Here is a 19,916-nt window from a genome sequence, read left to right as displayed (position 1 = left end):
AACTGTAATCCTTCAAATTGTCTTGCAGACAATGTACTGATTCAAACTCGATCCCATAGCTGCTGCAACGTCATTATTATTATAACTTGTTATCCCACGACAGAAATGAGCTTGGTAATTTACACACAACTTTGAAAATGTGCCTGCACTTCTGACTGTGTTACCCATCATGACTTCTTAACAGCCACTTGGACGGGCATCTACCAAACAGCATCAGGCCAATCAAAAGAAACAAGTGAAAATGAGGCAGATTCCTCCAGCATATGCTGAGGTTATGCCTGTGGTCATTTTTTTCTGTGTGACAGTGGAAGCCACGGTGTTTCTGCAGTGTGAGGTAATCCACCAGAGAAATCTGCAAGAAGGCACAACATTTTGAGGCTTCCTCAAACTATTCAGGGTTTGGCAGACCCATTAATACCAAATTGATGCTTTTGGGAAACTCCACCCATGAGTGATCCAGAAAACTTCCTGATATGCTCAACAAGACTTCAGCCAAGTGCACTAATTGTAGGCTGCAGAATACTTGTTCAGAGGAAAAGGACTGGAGAGAAGAGAGGGTGAAAACACAGAGAGGAAGTGATAAGCCAAGAACTGATGGGCTGCAGTAGGGTGGACAGTGTAGGCAGAACAAAGTATTAGTGCAGAAGGAGGCAGAGTCTGTGGGTATGTTTGGGGAGACTGTTCGACCTAATTGTCAGAGGCTGTACTTAAGCAGAATGGGGTTCATGTTTGCCTTCTCCCTGTATCTCTCTCTGCCTCCATTCAGCTTCTGCTGGTGTTGCCTCTTCCACACACCCCTAAAACTTAAAGCCTCTTCTCCTTGGAGGTTTTGGGGTCTGGCAGGGCTTACAGCATCCCCTAGAAAATGACACTGGGGCACATCTTTCTTTTCCCATTCTTTCTATAGCTCTTGACCATGCTGTGACAGCAGTACAGTTTGATTCTGTTGGCTGCACTAGCCTCTTGAACAATCCACTTTTGGATGTAATGGGTTTCCTGATTGAGAAAATATCATTAAAACTGTGAGGTCTGGAAAACATGAGATACTCTAATGCTTAAAGAGAGTATTAAAATGATGCTTACACCTGGATTCTGTTGTTTGGTAACACCAAGACCAAATCAATCCAGAGTTTAAATCACCAGATCTTCTCAGTGTTGGCCAAATGCGTTTTCTCAGTCAGATGCTTTTCAAAGCCAAGCTAACCCAAGTACACAGATGCAATTAACATCCTGATGAAACTCATGGGCTGAAGGGAAAAAAAAATATAGGAGGTTGTTAGAGGTTGAGAGTCTAGATTACAAAGGCAGATAAAGTTGACTGCTTACATCATGAGCCCAGAGGTGAAAGAGAAGTTATGTGCCTTTCCCAGCTTGCTTCAGCTATTGAGCTTCCAGGATCCTGGGCACATGCCTGCGCATGGTCCTGCCTTCAGATAACCCCACATTAAAGAGAAAAAAAATGAAATAACTGGCACCCCCGAGGCTGGCTCCAAGGAAAATGGAGCAGATAAAACCACGGAGCAGCAGCCAAAGCACAAACATCCAGGCACTGAGGTGGTGCTCTGGAGTATATCTGTGCCTAAGGTCCCAAGAAACCACCTCATAACCAAAATTCCAGCAGCCACGAGTGCTCAGAAGACACCAGAAAGGTTGATGCAGCCTCCGTACCAGAGACTGGCCTGGGAGAAGTGAGTGAAGGAGACAGCGCTGAAGGGCACAGCTAGTACAGGGAAACCACAGTGCAATTAAGCATTTTAGAAAATACAGAGAAGGAGAGAATATTGGCATTGGGAGGTCTCCTGAAAATGTTTAGAAATTAAGCTCCATGTGGTACAAAAAATATTTCACTTCTAGGGCAGTTTAACCTGAGCAGCTTCTCTGGAAGCGAGGAAAGCTGCTCTGGGTCTCCCACATAGCAAACCAAGGGACTGGGCTGTACGAGGTCCTTACTATCAAAATTCTGAACAATCAGAAAAAGCCAGGCAGAGCCAATGTGTATTTCTCCCAGGGCTTTTTCCCTCTAATTAAAAAAAAAAAAAAAAAAAAAAGGTTCAGTCGAGAGCCATCCTGGAGCTGCGGAGCCTGGAGAGCTGCCAGGCAAGCTGGCAGGAAATCAGGAAGGCTTGTGATGGAAACCTGCCTGTGTTTCATCGGAAGTTCATCCAAACAGAGATGCTTCTGCAAAACATTTTGCTTACGACAAATCAGAATTCTCTGACAAAAACCTGTGCTGTTGGAAACCTCCCAGCCAGTGTTTCTTATGGCATAATCGTTCCTTAAATAATAATTAAAAAAAAAGAAGAAAAACTGGGTGTGCCACAGCTAACATTAATGGGCTACATTATATATAGTTTTGTAAGTGATTCCTTATATGGGGAAAATCTTAAAAATGAGACCTTGGGCATTTCAGTCTGGTTTTTCACAATGAGTGCTGAAGGCTCAGCTTTGTTACCGTACAATGTACACAGATGTAAAAATAATGGTAGGATGCTGGGTGAGGACAGAATGCTTTTATTGTATCCATCATTTTTTCATTATGAATTGCATTTTTCAGATATTGCAGATTGTTAGTTTTGCATTCTTCCCTGTTCCTCCCAAATCCATTAGACAGAAAAATATGGATAATTTCCTCCCAAAACTCAGATTATGTAACAAGGGCATAACTCTCTCACTTTGAAATTACTAACTTGAGCATTTTGACAAAAGACAGAAATGTGGAAAACACATACACAACTTGGAATAGCTGAATAGCTGAGAGCATTTTTCTTTATAAAAGAAAAAAAGGCAAAACGAGGGATATTTCCTCTTTCATATTTTTGAATGACACTGGAAACCTCTCTTACTCTAGCATCTCTTCCAAAGGAGTACCGAAGAGATTGCAGGATAAATCCTGCATACAAATTGAGGACCTAGTCCTGCATACTCTTCATTTACCTGAGCGCCAGAGCCAGAAGTGGGAGGCTCTAATTCAGATACCTGTGAAATAAATAGAAAAGTATGTATTTAAATATAAAAGATCAAGTTATAATGGCTATATTTGTTTTCCATGTAGCTTTGAAAGAAAACAGCCATCAGCTGCTATTCAAATTTTCTTTCTTTGCCCCCCAGTTATGTGAATACAGTGCACAAGATTAAGGTATTTTCAGCATGTAACTTCAATCATGTGAGAAGACCCACTGACTTCAGCCAGCGACTTCCTATTGAGTCAGCAAAGTACTTATGCCTGCGTGTGATTTTTATGACTAATCTCCCTGGCTGCGTCTGCCCTGGTGGGTAGGTACACTGGGCAGGATGTCCTGCTGCCCCGGCCCCCAGCATACACCCTAGCTGCATCCTGGCTCTGGGCTGGGACGAGATCAGCATGACCACAAGCTCCCACATGCTGTGCTTTCATTTGGAAAGAAATGCCTGTGCCCAGAGCCGCAAGAAGTGCAGTGTACTTTGTGATAGTCTGCAGCCGGGGTGACTGAGGGGATGACTGGAGGGGCATCTACTCTGCTGCATGGCCAAAAGCCCAGCTTCGTGCTTAGTGTTACCCACATACTGAAACTCTCTGGTAACTTGGAGTGGTACTATATCAGCCCTGGCTCGAACGAGGCTGTCACAACCTCTCTAATGAACCTCTCACAGTCTTTCAATAACACAGCTATTTATAGGCTAGGTCTATACTGAATAGATTGCAGAAGCTGCACAAAAGCTCACAGTGTTTCGGCAATGAAGCTGTAGACAGACATCAGCACAGATTGAAACCACTCGGTACAGTTACATACAATTAAATTTTATAATCTACTGTCCTTTGCCTGATTACGTTCACTGCTTAACTGAAAAGTTAATGGTATCTTATTACATTTATAAAATTGTCTTAGAAATGAAAGCTGGTCCTGTGAAGTAAAAGAATTTTCAAGTCTTACCGACCAAGAGTTAAGTCCTGCTTTTGCTCGCAACATCAATTTTTAGGTGTAGCATCACTTAAGAGAATACCCCCAGTAATCAGTGCAGAACTTGGACATAGTCAGAAACCATCACCAACCATCTTATGTCTCTCTTTCAAGATGTTTTTAGGCTCTAGCAAACATCCTGAGTCTTGTGCTCCCAGCATGCATCATAGGGTGAAAATATTAACAAAAAGAATGATTAAAAAATCTTCAACAAGTGCTCTTTTGAGGAGGAATTGCTCCTGGGAGCATACTGCCCTCATCATCATCACCCAAGTGAATTGCATCTTATGTTTCCTCTTGAGATGTGCAAGATGAAAGTAACATGAAGCAGCAGGACCCTTTGCACATGGCTCACCTGAATCTTTCTTAGAAGAAACCAGATAAAGGATTTTACTTGCTTTGACCTTTCCAGACTTCTGTCTCTATGACACTTGTTCATAAAGTCCCAATGAACAGCAGACTACTGCAAACATGCTTTGCTTATGAATCTTATAAATCTTCTCCTAAGTCTTCTTATGAATCTTATAAATCTCCTGAATGAGAGAATTGACATTCGATACAGGTGTTGGACTAAGCGCTGTAAGCCTCTGGCTTCCACCATTGTGGCCAGGAAAGGCTTCAGTAACGCCCTCTAGCACAGAATTCCTTCTACTTTCTCTTTGTCCTAAGATTTTATCTTTCTAAAAGGAGCGGGGACTTCCTCGGGGAATTAGGACAAGGAAAAAAATTGAGACAGAGGTACTATTTCATTACAATACAAAGCACAAAACCGATGAAAAAGATATCTAATGGTTGTCTTCTGGCAAATGCTTTCTCTTTAGCAGCTCTGAAGAGAAGTTGGGTCCTTCTGTTTTACCCAGGTCTGTAAGGGCACATAAGCCATAAAGGGGCTTAAAAATCTAACTACTACTCTGAGTTGCAGAATCCTACATTTAGATGGCATTGAGACCCTCAGCATTTCTTCTTAGCCCACTCCTGCCTCCTCAAGTGTGCTGAGCCCTCTGGTGCCCAGATCTCTACTATAGGCATGGGAAAAATCATGCGACCCCAGTTGCCAGCAGACTCAGTAGCCCCATTAATGCCAAAGCTTCAGGGGGATTCCTGAACTAGATATTACTGCACCAGTCTAGACTGTTGCTGCTTCCCAGACAGCCAAATTTGCATCCAGCCCTCCTTAGGTGAGAGAGTGACTTCTGAAAGGTTAGGTTAAGCACATGGATCCAAAGCAAAGTCCCTGCTCCACTGGACTCCTATAAGTAGCCTAGAAATTCCCAGAGATCCTTGGAAACAAACACATAAACTATCAAGGAGCATCTTATCTGATTCTGACACACACAGATGGCTTTTTTCCACTTGTTTTATTAATTTTTGCTTCTGAAGACAGGGAAAATGAAGTGGGACAAGGTAAAGATCTTAAGTTGGTTGCGTAGCTTGGTGGCAGGAAACATGTGAGTGAAAATAAGCTTTAAGTTGCATTTACAAATACACTGGCGGTACCATGCCTAGAACAGCCGACTCTTACAAAAGAAGTATTTTGGAAGGGATGAAACATTTTGTCTCATGCAAAGTTCCTTAGCGCTCACCAGTAAAGTTCTTCAATAGCAATAAATAATCAAAGACCTTATTTCCATATAATTAAGACATTTAAGTGGAGGTACAATACTAAGTTATAAATATGTTTTGTAACAGGTAATAAATGCAGCTTATTGCTCACTGACTAGTTTAGAAACTCACTTTCTTCTGCTGGATTTAAAATTTCTGGTGAAATTGGTGAGGAGTATACTCAGCACATCCTGTTAGCTGAGTCAATTGAAACTGCACCTGTTCTTGGATGCAAGTCATAACAAATGCAACCCATATACATTGTAAAGAAAAAGACTTGTATGCACTTTTTCCAATTAACATCTGCCTTTTGGCAAGTCATTAACCTATTTTCTCACAAAGAAACAGCTTCAATTGTATTACGCATCTGAAGCGTGCAGAAGTCCCTGAGGGGGCACTCTGACAAAAACATACTGTTCCTGGATCCACTGTGAACATACATATTTATTAATTGTTTGGGGCAAAGAGTACAGAATTTCTGATTTTTACAAGTCTTACAAGGTAAACAGGTTACATAAAGCTATGTCCCAGGAAATACATTCACATCCCAGCTACCGTCACTCAGAAAAATCAAGAGTGGTTTTGTGTTGTGATATAGCAATGAAAATAATTCAGCAATATTTTAATAAGAATTTTAGGAAGAAAAAAACCTGTTTTCCCTAAAAATAATATAGCATTTTTGTTTATTTAATAATTAAATATAAATACATAATTTAATTAAATAGAAATAAAGCTGGGAAGTCGTATTTCTCAAATCACTTATGCTACAGGGATCTTAAAATGTTGAGAACCTATTCTACCACAATTTCCCCAGACAGAAGATTAATCAAAATTTAAAAATACAGTTTAACCATAATGATAATGAAACAATGAATTATTATCTTACACGTGTAAAAGCAAGAAGCAACAGTCTCCCAAAGACGAGGGAGTTATTCAGATACATTTGCCTCCAGGAACTGGTTTTCCAAAACACTGAGTTTATAAAAAAATATATCAGCAGTAGTAAAAAGTAAATACCAAAGATTTTTGGAGAATGGAGTGGTGTGTTTAAAAAAAAAAAACCCAACCAAAACCGAAAAAATGAAACAACCTCCAAAAAGTAAAAAAGGAAAACCCAGAATACAGTTCGACTTGTGAGGCTGGGCCATAAAGCACAATGGATTATTGGCATAAACTCGTGTCTCGATCTGATTTTGCAGTGGTATTTGAAAACCTTGGTGTTCAGATCAAAAGAAAAAGTGAAATGCCTTAAGGTCCAACACTGCAACATTTAGCCATTTGGTGTCTGCCTCCAAAGTAATAATTAGGAACCTCTAAACATGCTCCCAAAGGAATCGGATATTGCCATCCAAATGAAAAACTGAAAAAAAACCACTTTATTGCCTCAACAACATGCTTTATGTGATGCCCAGGATAAAAATTCCACTAAACTTTGATAGGAATTACAAATAAAATTTAAGGCGCAGTAGTAACTGACGGTATTCTTTCAATTTGGAAGAGCATTTTTGTTTCAAAACGTCTGCAGAAGCGCGTACAATGAGTTGCTGCGCTACTGTGTAACGCTTTGACACTTCAGGAATTTGAAGTTGGGTTCCTCCAGAGTGTCTCCCAGTGATGCTGGCAGGAGAGGTTATTCCTGCTGCCACCTTCTTTCTCTCCCCCACAAACCTTGGGGATCTACTGCATGTCATTCCAACACTGGTGTTATTTTTTTTAATAAGTAATTGAACCATTTTTGCAGTAGCTAGCCTGGATGCTGGAAGCAGTCTTTCTCCAACAGGATAGACTATTTACGTTTACTATCGGAGGGATAACTTATCTTGAAAAAAGCTGAACTGCCTCAGATACATGGTTCAGCTTGTTTAGGACAAATGCATTTTTAGTACTTCACCGCAGTCTGCAATACAGATATACTTTTCATAATCATTTAAAGACCAGTGCAATTATTTTTTCACATAGTGCAGAAGCACAACTAAGGCTAAATAGCAGCCATTCTCCTCTAGCTCTATAAGATAATTCAAATTAGTCAAGTCACCAGTTATTTGCCAGAGCACAAACCCTAGAGTAAATGCTTCTGAGAGTTTAACTGGCCTCTTCTGGTGCTTTTAAAGGAAGTTCTTCTATTTCATAGCTTTATTTGAAATTATATGGATCAAGGGAATGAGATACCTAGCCCACATCAATGTTCCTTTAAAAGAAACATCACATTAGCTGGCTGTGGTTGTGTTTTACAAGAGCTATCACAGCTTGAGGAAAATATCTCCATCTTGTTCTCAACCAACCATCTCTAGTTATACACACATGCCAAGTGACATGTATGTTGAGTTTCAGTATCAAAAGACCACTCAACAGAATGACAAGAACGTATCTTAATTTGGAAATGTTATGTTAGTTCACCAGATTCATGAACAGCAGAGGAATAAACTGGATTAAGTAGTAAATTCTCCAGGTAATAGGTACTGAAAATAAAGAAGGAATAGTTGATAGTACCTAAGGCAGAAAGGAAAATTTCAGCAGATTTTATTAAAAAAAATACAGAAGTAAAAGAAATTTCCAAATCTTCTTGATAAATAATCCTGAAAATCTTAATTAAAAAACCCCCTACAGATTTAAAACATATATATGTGTGTAGTTCACTCAGAGAAAACAAAAAGTGAAGGATTTTAATAGCTACATGGTTTTGTGTCTTCTAATGAAGCCAAGAAAAGGCAAAGACTACAACAGTATTGTTGCAATAAATGCATAAAGCAAAGTACATCTGACCTAAAAGACAGTATTTACATAACTATGTGTTATATAGCATTATAAACAATTGCATAATCAAAGGTCAGGCTGTTTACACTGGAATATGTAAGACCATCTTTTCACAAAAAAATCTGTGGCTAGGATTTTGCATAGAATTAGTTGTATCTAAAATTTTTATAAGAGACTGCTGCTTCACTATGAACAGGACTACTTAAGACTGAGCTGAAAATATGTAGTACTTGCTGGTGAAATTCAGAGTTTACCAAGAAGGTTAGGTGATGTCTGGCTATTTGAAGGTGATTACTATGAGAGAAAATGAAAAGTTATAAAAGAAAAATTGACTGTTCATTGCTTTGGCTCAAACCGCAAGAGTATTTGCATGCTGAGCTTCTGTACTTAAGCTGAACTCTATTGGTGTTAATGAGGTTTAGCCTGGGAAATGGGCTTTATCTATATCTATATTTATCTATACAGTCAGTTACAGAATTGGATTAAAATGCTCCCCCCATTTCAAGTTTCCTATTTTTCAACATACTAAATGTGAAGCTGCAGAAATGGATGACTATCTAGTTTTGATTGTGGATTTACAACTGTTCTGCAATTCCTATTTAAAAAAAATAACAGGTAGACATAAAGAAGCATAGACGTTTTCTATTAAAAAACAAGACCTACAATTGTCTTTCTAAAGATTGCATTTTTATTAAAAATAAAACCAAAATCATCATACATTGCAAAGTCTTTCCCGATTTATGGCTGCATTCATAACGCATTAAGTGATGGGGAACATTCATAGCATAAAAAGCTTGAGCACCTGTGGAATTCCTTGGAGGATGAGAATCTTTTGTATCTATGATATAGATTTAGCATCATTGTGTGTTTGGTTCAAATATATTCTTCAGAAGTATGAAGCCGAGTTTTATTTGTCTAAATATGAGAAACGAATTTTGATGAGGATGAGGTAAGCAGAAGTACTCAGCTGTATCAGTCTTGCAGCTGAATTCACACAGATGTAATTACAGTTTCAAAGTTTAAGTGACTTCATTTTCATATTTGTAACTAGAAGTTTTTACATTACATCTTCTTGCAACCATCACTAAAATGTTTAGAAGACATAGAGTAAGTGTTGCCACTTTTTGGTAAAATATTTGAGAGTATGCAAGGGACAAAGAAAACCTCTGGCATTTTTGGAGTTAGGGCTAATTAGGTCTTATTTAATTTAGGCGCTTGAGTACTGATGTCATAGCACAAAGAGCGTTATTTTCACAATCCTTACCCAAGTTAAAAACACTGCATAGTGTACTTCCGTATTACTTGCTATTCATCTAAAAATACGTTGTTTGTTGCTTAGTCATGTTTAAAAACCTTATTAGGATGAAATAAGAGTCCTGCAATGTTCAATAGGAATCAATAGGAATGATTTTAGAAAATATTATTTTCATCTGGGCTACACTTTATTAAATATATAACTAGAATATCTGCTTGCTACCAATGTTTAAAATGTGTTGTATATTTTTTTTCTTCAGTTTTTATTACATTGACTCATAAGAAAAGGAAGATTTTTTTTTTTTTTTGCTTATAGGAAAATCCAGTGAAGTAACATTATTTTCTTGGGAATATATGAAAAATATTCAGCAATACAGTTCATTTTAATCTTTTATTCTTCCTGTCTTCCCTGATGTAACATTTTTCTCTGATTTTCTAAACATTCTTTCAATTTATCTTCAGTCAAAGTCAGACGTTGTTCCAGGATTGAAATAGTCTGAATGAAGAGGACAGCAATTTCAATTTGGTTTTATATTACTTATACAGTATTATAAAAGTATGCAATGTAGCTATATAAGAAAAATAGTTTTAACACAACAGGAAAAAAATCTTAAGATGGCATTTCCTTAGTTACTCCACTATTTACAACTGTATTTAAAAATAATGGCTTTGTATCTATGGAGATTGTTTAAAGGTTTAAAATTGTTTTCACAAAATATTTTTGCTGACAGAAAAAAAAAAATCTGTATCTGCATATATAAATTACTCTGAAATCCTATGCAAAAGTTGCATCTATATTTCAATAGAAAACCAGCCATCACTGGTGACCCAAATTATGCCTTCCAGAAACCTAGAAGAAACTTCTGGCATCCCCCATCAAAGTGAGAAAAATATACTATTAAAAGGCACTCTTCAAGAGATTACCTTCATCAGAAAAGGTAGGTTTCTGGACACAGGCTGGCAGGTTTTTTTTAATCCAATTTAGTACACAGATCATTTTCAACTGATGACTTGATAACTCAAGAAATATGTTTTGAGAAGTAACATATATATTGCAAAAGAATGCAGAAAAAAACCCCTTAGCCACTTCCTTTTGATTTGATGTTAATATATTACAGACTACAGAGTAGCATCTGAAAACATAGATTGGCTAAATCTGGATTACCAAACAGAAGTGTTGAGCATTTACAAACAAGTGACTCAGAGTCACTAACTGAGACTAACTAGTATTTGTGCAGTTTCACTGACACTAGGAATTATTCCAGTTTAGATTCCTACCTAAGACAACACCTTAAACACTATATTTGAAAAGGGATTTATTGATACATTGCCAATTTACTTTGTTCATCCCCTGCTAATGACTGTTCAAGATGGAATCTGACAATATCTACTCAATAAGTAGCTTCTGGCAAATCTACGCTGGATCTCACTACTGAAAAATAGTAACTCTTTTCCTCCAGAGTTAAAAATACAACAATAATCTTTGATTATTTAGCAGGAAGCTTTCACTGTAGCCAACACAAGACATGCGATCAATATTTGCTGAAAGGAAAAAAATCAAAACAGTCACTTGACTATACAACTACTCAAAATAACCCCATAGACTTTAATATTCTGATTTCTGAACATGGTTCCTAGTGGGGTTTTTTTGCTTATTGATAGCATTATTATTTTCCACTGCACTGTTATTGCATACTTACTAGAGTTAAAACATCCAGCTGCTCCACAATGTGCTCCAAAGCATTACCCAGGGAGGGAGAGATGCCTGTTTGCTTTTTCACATTATGCACAGCTGATCCGCTCTCATTCTCTGACTTCCTTTTTGAACTTGTTGCCAAGATTGAAGCAGGGGGATACTGCAGATCTTCACTGCTGACATCATCCTTGAATACAGAAACATCATTTGGAGATTCAGTTGCCTTTGTCCTCATTTAATTGAAACCACACAAGAAGATAGGGAGAAAAGTCTGGCTTTTAATTTTTTTTTAAAATCTATTTACACATACAGGCACACACACAAGGGCCTTCAGATTTGCTTCCTGTAGCAGGTCCAATTCATAATGCTTCAATCAGTTCTGACCTAAGAAAGAATCTCAGCTGTGATGGATGAGGCAATAAGAGAAATCTCAGCAGTGTTCATGTACATGTTTCAGGTACATACGATTGAGGAACTACATGCTGTACTACTACAGCTTGAATTAAAGTTCAAATAAATACTATTGCTGACAAGTTTTTCTTCAAAAAGATAGCTCTAGTTCACAAAGGAATTAATTCACAGCAATCATATGGATGAAAAATCCCTGTGTGACTAGATGATCACAAAAGTTCCTTCCAACTTCATAGACATGAAACCTTTGTTTAGTATAAATGAACATCATCTTTCAGAATAATAATAATAATTTAAAAAAGTAGTTTTTAGTCGTTTATTCAGTGGCATTACTTTTTGAGAAACTGATTCCTTTAGAAAATGGGAGGAGGGAACAACAGAAAAGACTCACACAATGCAAAGTTAAGAGAAATAGCTTTGATGTATAAATATTGCTCCAGAGTAAGTGAGAGAGCATGATCTTTTCAGTCACGCCTGGTTTTGTTTGTGCCTTGGCGTTCTTAATGGCACTTCTGAGTCACAAAAGGTTAAATCATCACTAATTCATTAGAAGGTCCTTCGTAACAACTTTACCTGATTTATTAATAGCTTTTTGAGATTTCTTTGAAAACTACTTACACTTTCAGATAATTTTAGTTTATTTTTACATTAAAATAAACTGAGGTAGTCAAGTTTTATTATCTCTAATTATATTTCCAATATCCACAACATTTACAAAATGAAACTTCTACATGGTTACAATTTAACTGTTTCTCTGAAATTTATCCACAGCTGATGAAAATAGCCATTAGCTATGCAAAGGAGAAATTTTAGTCTTACCTGATGTACTTAAAATACATGATATTTAGAGTGTACCCAAAATATATTTATGCTGTGAGCTGAACAGATATTCAAGAGTCTTAAAATCATTGTCAGCCATTAAAAAAAAAATAAATCTAAGTCTACAAAATAATCTTGTAGAATGCAAATTACCAGGCAGAATTAGTGGCAAACCTTCACAGTATTACCTAGGCAAGTTGATGAGTTTCTGTCAAGAATGATTTGTGAGTAGTTGACCCTGCCTTTGAAGGATCAGAGTGTGATGGATGAAATACTACTACTATGATAATGTCATGATTTTAAATATAAGTAATACTAAATATCATATCAATATTATGAGGAACTTATACTGCTGCATTATCTGCAGTACTGTTCCTGTGTCTTCAGTGCCGTCATGCACATTCCTGACCAACTAACATGCTCTGTTCTATGGACTCACTGTTGCCAGTTCTCAAAAATCTTTTCTTCCCTGAGTGCTGGAGTTGTGCTATCTACATCAATGAGAAAGAACTATGCAAGAGACAAGCTGTGTCCACCATCCATCTGCAAGGGCTTTTCTTTTTACTAGCAAAGTACAAGAGGAAAGCAAAAATGGCACATACAAAGTCAGGAGATGACTGTGGTGGGGTAAGTGGGTTTCGTATCTTAGGAAGTGGAAGGCAAAGAAGAAAGTCTCACCACCCTCTCTGGGTTAAAAGCTCCATTGTGCGGTTAAGTTCTGCAAGGGCAGGTCTCAGCCCCCCAAGCAAGAACCCATGACGTGTAGAGCATGAGCTTGTTAGGGATAGGAGGACACACCCATGCATATACTTCAGATCTTCATTTACAGCACTACAAAACCACAAGGAACCCCCTTTCTCAAGGTTTGACAGTACCATCTTATTTGGCAATATGTCACTTCCATTGATTTCATTATGATGAAAGAAACAGATAAATTAACTAGAAGATATCTCCAGTTCCCTTTCAGCCCTCTTTTCTGCGTTTGGTGACTGATCTGTGCAAATGAACTAAGCACGTCAAGTAATACAGGTCTGATGCAACTAATACTGAAATCCATCGGTGATTTGTATTTATACTGGGTTGTGTCAAAAAATAAAAGTATGCTAGACATCAAACTACAGATTTCAAACATTAAACATCTGAGGCTGTTCTACAGAATGTCCTAATGGTTACAATGTTTGCATTGGACTACAGAGAACTGGCCTTCTCAGTCTAAGGCTATTTAAACTTAGGGCTCACAATGCAATGTTTTGTCAGTCAGGCTGTTGCTTTTTAAATGCACAAAACTGTGGAAGAAAGGGTACTCTCTTCAGCCACACTGTTCAAATTTTGCCACTGGTCAACAGAAAGCAGCTTTAGTCCAGTGGTTAGGACACTCAGTCAGGAGCAGGTAAGTCCTGTTCCATGAAAAGCTTTGTATTTTATATATAAGGGGATAAAATGAATAAAGACTTCATAGGAGAAAGGATCTGAACCCAGAACTTCCCCATTCCTAACTAGATGGTTTAATTACATCTTTCTCTCCAGTATGATGAATTTCAATTTCTTCTCAGTATGAAAAATCTTGTGATGTCAACTTCAAATTATTCCAAAGAATGGTACATTGTGAAGGAGTCACCTGTTAGCACAAAATGAAATAGAATACAACAGTTTGATCTTTAGACAAGGTAGGCAGAAAAAGGTTTTCTCATTTAATTTTACTTTGTTTAGCTCCTTGCTTTAAAGTGTTGGAAGTACTCAAAAGAAAGTGTTCCAAAAATCTCACAGTATTCTGGCTCACAATGTATCCCATGTACTTTTAGATGAGCATGAACTATACAAGATTATTGCATTTGAAGACTGTCCATATCTTCTCTTTTCAGATTTTGTTATATGAGATACCATTATTTCAGTCCTAGAAGAGCTCAGATTCAGGGTGTTATTTCTGACTTAACAAGTTATATCTGAGGTTTTTAGGAAACAGGATTAATGGAAGCTTTTTGGCACGCTTACTAAATCACGGGATAGAGATAGTCTCAAATGCTGATTATCACAGAAAAGATTAAACTCAATTTGGCATTCAAATATTAAAGAAAAAAATATTGCCATACATTAAAGAATTCCTGCCTTACAACGAATCTTATGATGAAGAACATCCTTGTATTTGACTACAACAGGAGAATCTGTTAGAACAGACTTCCTAGTGAGATTTCTATAGAAAGATAGTGAGATTACAGAAGCCTTGCTTCTGTCTGTAAATTTGAGTACTTGCCCAGAAGCTTCCAAACCTCAACCAGGACTGACTAAATTTGACAGAGAGGTAGAGGGCTCACTGATTCAGATGCAAGAAATTTCAGGAAAATTGGAGGTGGGGCAGATGGGACATGTTGAAGGAAATACAGGTATAACTCAAGCACTGTATATTCTGCATGGCAGCAGAAAACTTGCCTAGTCATCGTATGCCTTATGAAGCGCAGGCAGTTGATAAGGCAAGTTAAAAATGTCAGTGAAAAACAGCCAGTTGGTGCAGAAACAATTTGTAAAGCTTATGCAATTATCCTTTGTAGACACCTGTATGCGTCCTCTGAAAATTTTGACACCTTTTGCTCATTTTAATCAAACCTAATGAAGAGGTGGGGGTCTCAGAAGTAATTAAGTTCCTGAAAGCTTCAGGAACCATTTGCCAGAGTTTCCCACCTGAGGTTAATGCAGGTCTACAAGTTCACACTCCTTAGCTCTGAAGGGGAATAAGGATGCCTAGCAGAGTTTGTCTGATCTTAAAGTTACTTCTATTAATGTTTGGAGAAGTACATTCCACTCTGAGGTTGGTGTTTCTCAGTTTCTTTTCAAACAAGCCTGCTGTATTTCAGACTGAAAATAGAGGAGAGATTTCAGTTTAAGCTCCCATGAAGTGATTACAAATTTTGCTTTTAAGGCCAATCTAAATAGATTCTTCCAACCCAAGGAGTAAAGTTGTCAATCCAGGTAAACAGAGGAAATGCTAAGATGCTAAAAATCTCACCAAACATATTTTTCTTACAGTAAATCTAATCCAAAATTCAATGTATCAGACAAATAGGCTGTGAAAAATACTTTGTAGCTCAATAAATTGCCACCAACACTGCCAAGCCAGAGTACTGGAAAAGTCTTCTTGTAGTTTCATGAATTAAGCAGGAAACCTGAGAACCTGAGATTCTTCTGTTATATACTCAAAGATGTATAGGGACAATGTGACATGAAAGTGCTTGTATAAATAAGGCATAGGCCTCGATGTTTGTCAAATCTGAAATGATCAAATATAAATAAGCAAATATTTGACCTTTCAAAATTAGTAAGAGAGAAATGAAATTAGACAGTTTCAAATTTTCAACCTAAGTTGTGCCAAAATGGTTGTTATTTTTAAATGTTGTCAGACATCAAGTATGCTCCTATAGCCTTGAGATGCCTGCTTTATATTTTAACCTTTCCTAGTATCTAAATTTACAACCTTCTTCAGCTCAGTGAAGGGTCCAAAACCGCTGAAATCTAATGCAACACTAAAATGCCAAACCTTGTTATACAGGAGTGACACTAGTTTCAGTAGATTTCCTTTAATTTTGGATACCAATCAGTTCATGTCCACCACTTCCATTCAGCATAATATTTTATAAAAAAGTTATTTTTAAAGAAACGCTTTCTACCCATCAGCCTATTTTACATAGTGTTTCAAGAACTAGATGTTCCTTCCTTCAAATTAGCCTATTTCTGAAGAACTTTAAATACTACCAATTCATAAACAGTTCTATATGTTGCCAGCAATGTAGTAAAAATGCCTCATTGATTCAAAAAATGATTCAAAAAATGATTCAAAAACCCAAACTATTCTGAAAGACTTCAGATCTATAGCTTATTTTGAGAGAATAAATTTGAATCAGGCAATCAATTTTAAATCGTTACTTCTGAGCAAAGCTAAAAAGAAAATTAAAATGTGTACTGTGTTTCCATTCACAGCCCGTTAGTAATAAAATGGACTCACATTTGAGCAACTTCATGCAAGTTACAAACAAGGAGGAGAAGGAACAGATATAATTAATCAATAGAAAGTTATTACCATGAGATTACCGAGTGGCTGTTCAGTAGAAAATTAAATTTAGCTTATAGATGATGTCACAAACAGAAAATGATAATTGCTCATCTTTGTTTTCTGTCAAGTAAAATAGCCAAAACTCTGTGGGTAGTACTTAATCAATTTGTGAAAAATCCTTATATATAACCTTATCACCTCTGTCTATTCCCAAATCTTTTCCCACAAAACATTCACAGATCACACAGAAACAAACACTGCATCCCAGTTTTCCTTGGCTTCATGATATATTAGGTAGAATCTGAGTAAAATGCATCCATATATAATGCATTTTTATTTATAGAGGAAAAAAAATTCCCTCAAGGAAAAATATATGAAAAAAATACAAGTGTCTGTCGCTCAGTTGAAAATCATTAGTCTCCAATCTTCTAAGACCCTGAATTCAGAAAATATGGACAACAGCTTCCAAATTAATATCTTAATGATCTTATAATTAAAATGGGCTTATATGAAAAAGTGACATTGGTAATCTTCCTAATGAATCATAAAAATTGGCATGGTCTGCTTTTCAAAAATAATCCTTTAAAATTTGAACACATGGTACATTTGCCTACTAATACTAAAACATTTCTGATACTGTGATTAAAACAACTACAAACAATTAGTCCTAAGTAGGGCAGTAAACTCAAACAGACCAAAGAGCAAAGGCATAAGAGAGTGGTCTCCCACCTTACCAGACCTTGATTTCCTGTGTTGTTTGGTCATTTGAAATCATGGGAAGTTTCTCAGGAGAAAGAATACTACTATCAGTATCAATGTTTTTTCTTCTGTTTTGTGAACCTACCCTTGAACAAAAATAGTTCACTGTGGATATGATAAATGGAACTGTTTGGGAGATGGGTTTTTCATAGGCCCTAATTACTCACAGATCACTTTCTATCGCTCTAAATTTATTTTTGTCCAGTCAATAAGTGATCCACATAAAACAGAGCTCTCAGATCTATTAGGCTAACACTGAATATGTTTAATCACAATATGTTTTATCAGTTTCTACTGCAGAAAACTTCCCTGTAGTTTCAGCTGATGACAGCACTCTTCATTTCCTCTCCTCTCCAATGCACATGAATCAAAAATGAGCAAAAACTTGCTATGTACCAAACTGCAGCTTTCTGCCCCTTGCTATCTGACAAGGTAGATCTGGTATAATTTATTTGCAAACTTTAATTGAAGTTTTGCATTCAAGCAAGATAAAGATAAGCTGTGCAGTACATCTAAAACAAAGTTCTGCCAAGCATTTCTAGCTTGAGCAGAACTCTTTCACAACAACTCTAAACACAGAATTTCACAATTCAAAGTCTTACATGGCTTCTTATGCATCTCAGGCTTCTCTAGTTCTTAAAAGAATGTTCAAGCTAAAACGAAAAGTTGAAAGCACTTAATGTAGGTGCACCTCATTCAATCTGACAAATAAATATTCGGTCTCCTCCTCTGTGGCACAGGTATCATCACTGAAGGTAGCACATCCTTCAGTTTAGAACCTGACCATGAGTAGTGGTATCAGAATACAAACTCACAGCCAACAAACCAAGACAGACTATCAGACTGTATTCCTTAGCTAAACAGGCATTTTCATCTAAAATGGAATAGCACTTTAAGTATTAAAAACAACAAATTCAGCCAGAAGCTAACTGAGTTTATGAAGGTCACGAGGCTAGTACAGTACAATGAAAAACAGTTGCTAACTTTTTAAAAATTAAAAATATCAGTAGAAAATTAACTGAAATCCTGATATATTTACAGCTATGGCCTCATTAATCAGATTTATTTATTTCTATTAGGATTACAGCTATGTTAAATTTAGCATTGCTGTGATGGCGTGAAATAATAAACTTCTGTTCACAAGCACATATTAAGATATCCCGAAAAGGCAGTTTTATGTAAAGAAATACCATACTTTACAAGTGTTCTTTCACACACATAATGAGAAACTGGCTATGTTGTTTTGTTATGTCAGCTTTTTCAGATTGCTGCTGATGGTCTGAGAAAACACTAAACCAGTATGCTGAGTATTATGCAGTTCCACGTGTACAGATCTAGTAGAGAACAAAAGATGTTCTCCATATTCCATTCATGTCAAGAGAACACAGAAAAAGAACCAAAAATAACCCTTGCTTTCTCCAGGAAATATAAAAATTAATTCTATTTCCCCAATAAAATACTCTTGTAAGTCCACAAATATTTGAGTGCATCCAGTTAGAAATAGGTATTTCTAAAATATTTTTCTAAACTCTTAGATCATCAGCAATACCTAAGCTTTACTTAAAAACAGATAATTTTTTTGAGGTTGCTCATTGATGTTAATTTCTGACATCAGTAGTTCTCTGACCAGTCATAGTCTGTTTCAGTAAACGGATCCACAAACACTGAAGAGCTATGCTCTGTTTCCACTGGATTTAGATAAACCTAACCCTTAAAATGAAATACAGTACCTAAATACAGTAGCTGTACAGCTTGTAATGGAAGAAAAAACCCACAGTCCTCTCAAACATGTTCTAATCAAACCACTACATTTTAAGCATTTAGAGAGAACTGTGGATTTCCCACCACAAAACAAGCAATACTGCTGAAAAGTTAATAAATAAAAAAATAAATTTCATGAACATCCCACACAAACTACAAAGAAATCATTAGTGGTTCAGTTTCCAAAGGTGAGAATTTCCCTGCCAGGAAGTCAATTCTAAATATAACAGTTCAGGAAGACCATATTCAAACACTTTCATGAATTACAAAAATACTTGCACCATAGGCACTAAAAATAACAATTTTTAAAGGAAGGTAATAAATTATATTCGATATCTTCAGCAAGAAGCTTTATAAAGCTGAGGACAGATAACATGAAATCATAGAAACATTCCCACTACTCACAATTACAAAATAAAGTAGTCAATTTTACTTTAGGCAAATTACTTTGGACTGCATGTGTGCACACCCAAGGGAACATCTTATAGCTAAAAATCAATGCTGAAGTTTCAAGTGATGACTTCTTTTTACCCATACAGAGTCCCAATAAAAGTTATAGTACATACTGTGCTTGAACTTCTTATCCATACTAGGGCAGGGAGAAGCTGAAGGAGGGCAGGAGGAATACTTGTAACAGAAACTGGAAACATAATGAAACAAATAGCAGAAATGAAATAATGACAGCAAATGAATAACCCTATATGGACAAGGTCTCCTTTCTAATACTATAAATAGACTATTCTACTATATTTGCTACTACAATTGCTAATGAATAAAAAAAGAAATAAAAAACCTAGGACTTTTCTAGCACATGGGCAAACTGCCTATATTCCATGTAGCAGATTATGGAGGTTCACAGAGGGCATCAAATGGAGGGAGG

The 19,916-nt window shown here is 36.7% G+C and overlaps 1 protein-coding gene across 6 annotated transcripts in view; it reads right to left on the bottom strand.

Moving 5' to 3' along the window:
• Window positions 1-19,916, bottom strand: part of POC1B (POC1 centriolar protein B) — a 63,587-nt gene that overhangs the window by 7,783 nt on the left and 35,888 nt on the right. For 2 of the 6 annotated variants that reach the window (XR_003400351.1, XR_003400353.1), the window contains exons 9-11: window positions 11,249-11,431; window positions 2,935-2,976; window positions 1,084-1,247 (exon numbers count right to left, since the gene is read on the bottom strand). Coding sequence is in view for 1 of the 6 variants with exons in the window: in XM_026867825.1 (XP_026723626.1) it covers window positions 9,940-10,044; window positions 11,249-11,431 (288 nt within the window). In the remaining 5 variants the exon portion in view is untranslated. Of the gene's footprint in view, window positions 1-239; window positions 997-1,083; window positions 1,248-2,934; window positions 2,977-9,884; window positions 10,045-11,248; window positions 11,432-19,916 lie in introns of those variants that run through there. The other 4 variants (XR_003400352.1, XR_003400354.1, XR_003400355.1 and 1 more) reach the window with 4 other exon arrangements.

This window comes from Athene cunicularia (assembly GCF_003259725.1).
Source record: "Athene cunicularia isolate RWA chromosome 1 unlocalized genomic scaffold, athCun1 chr1_part2, whole genome shotgun sequence".
Classification (NCBI taxonomy): Eukaryota; Metazoa; Chordata; class Aves; order Strigiformes; family Strigidae; genus Athene; species Athene cunicularia.
This window is presented reverse-complemented; position numbering and strand designations above follow the sequence as displayed.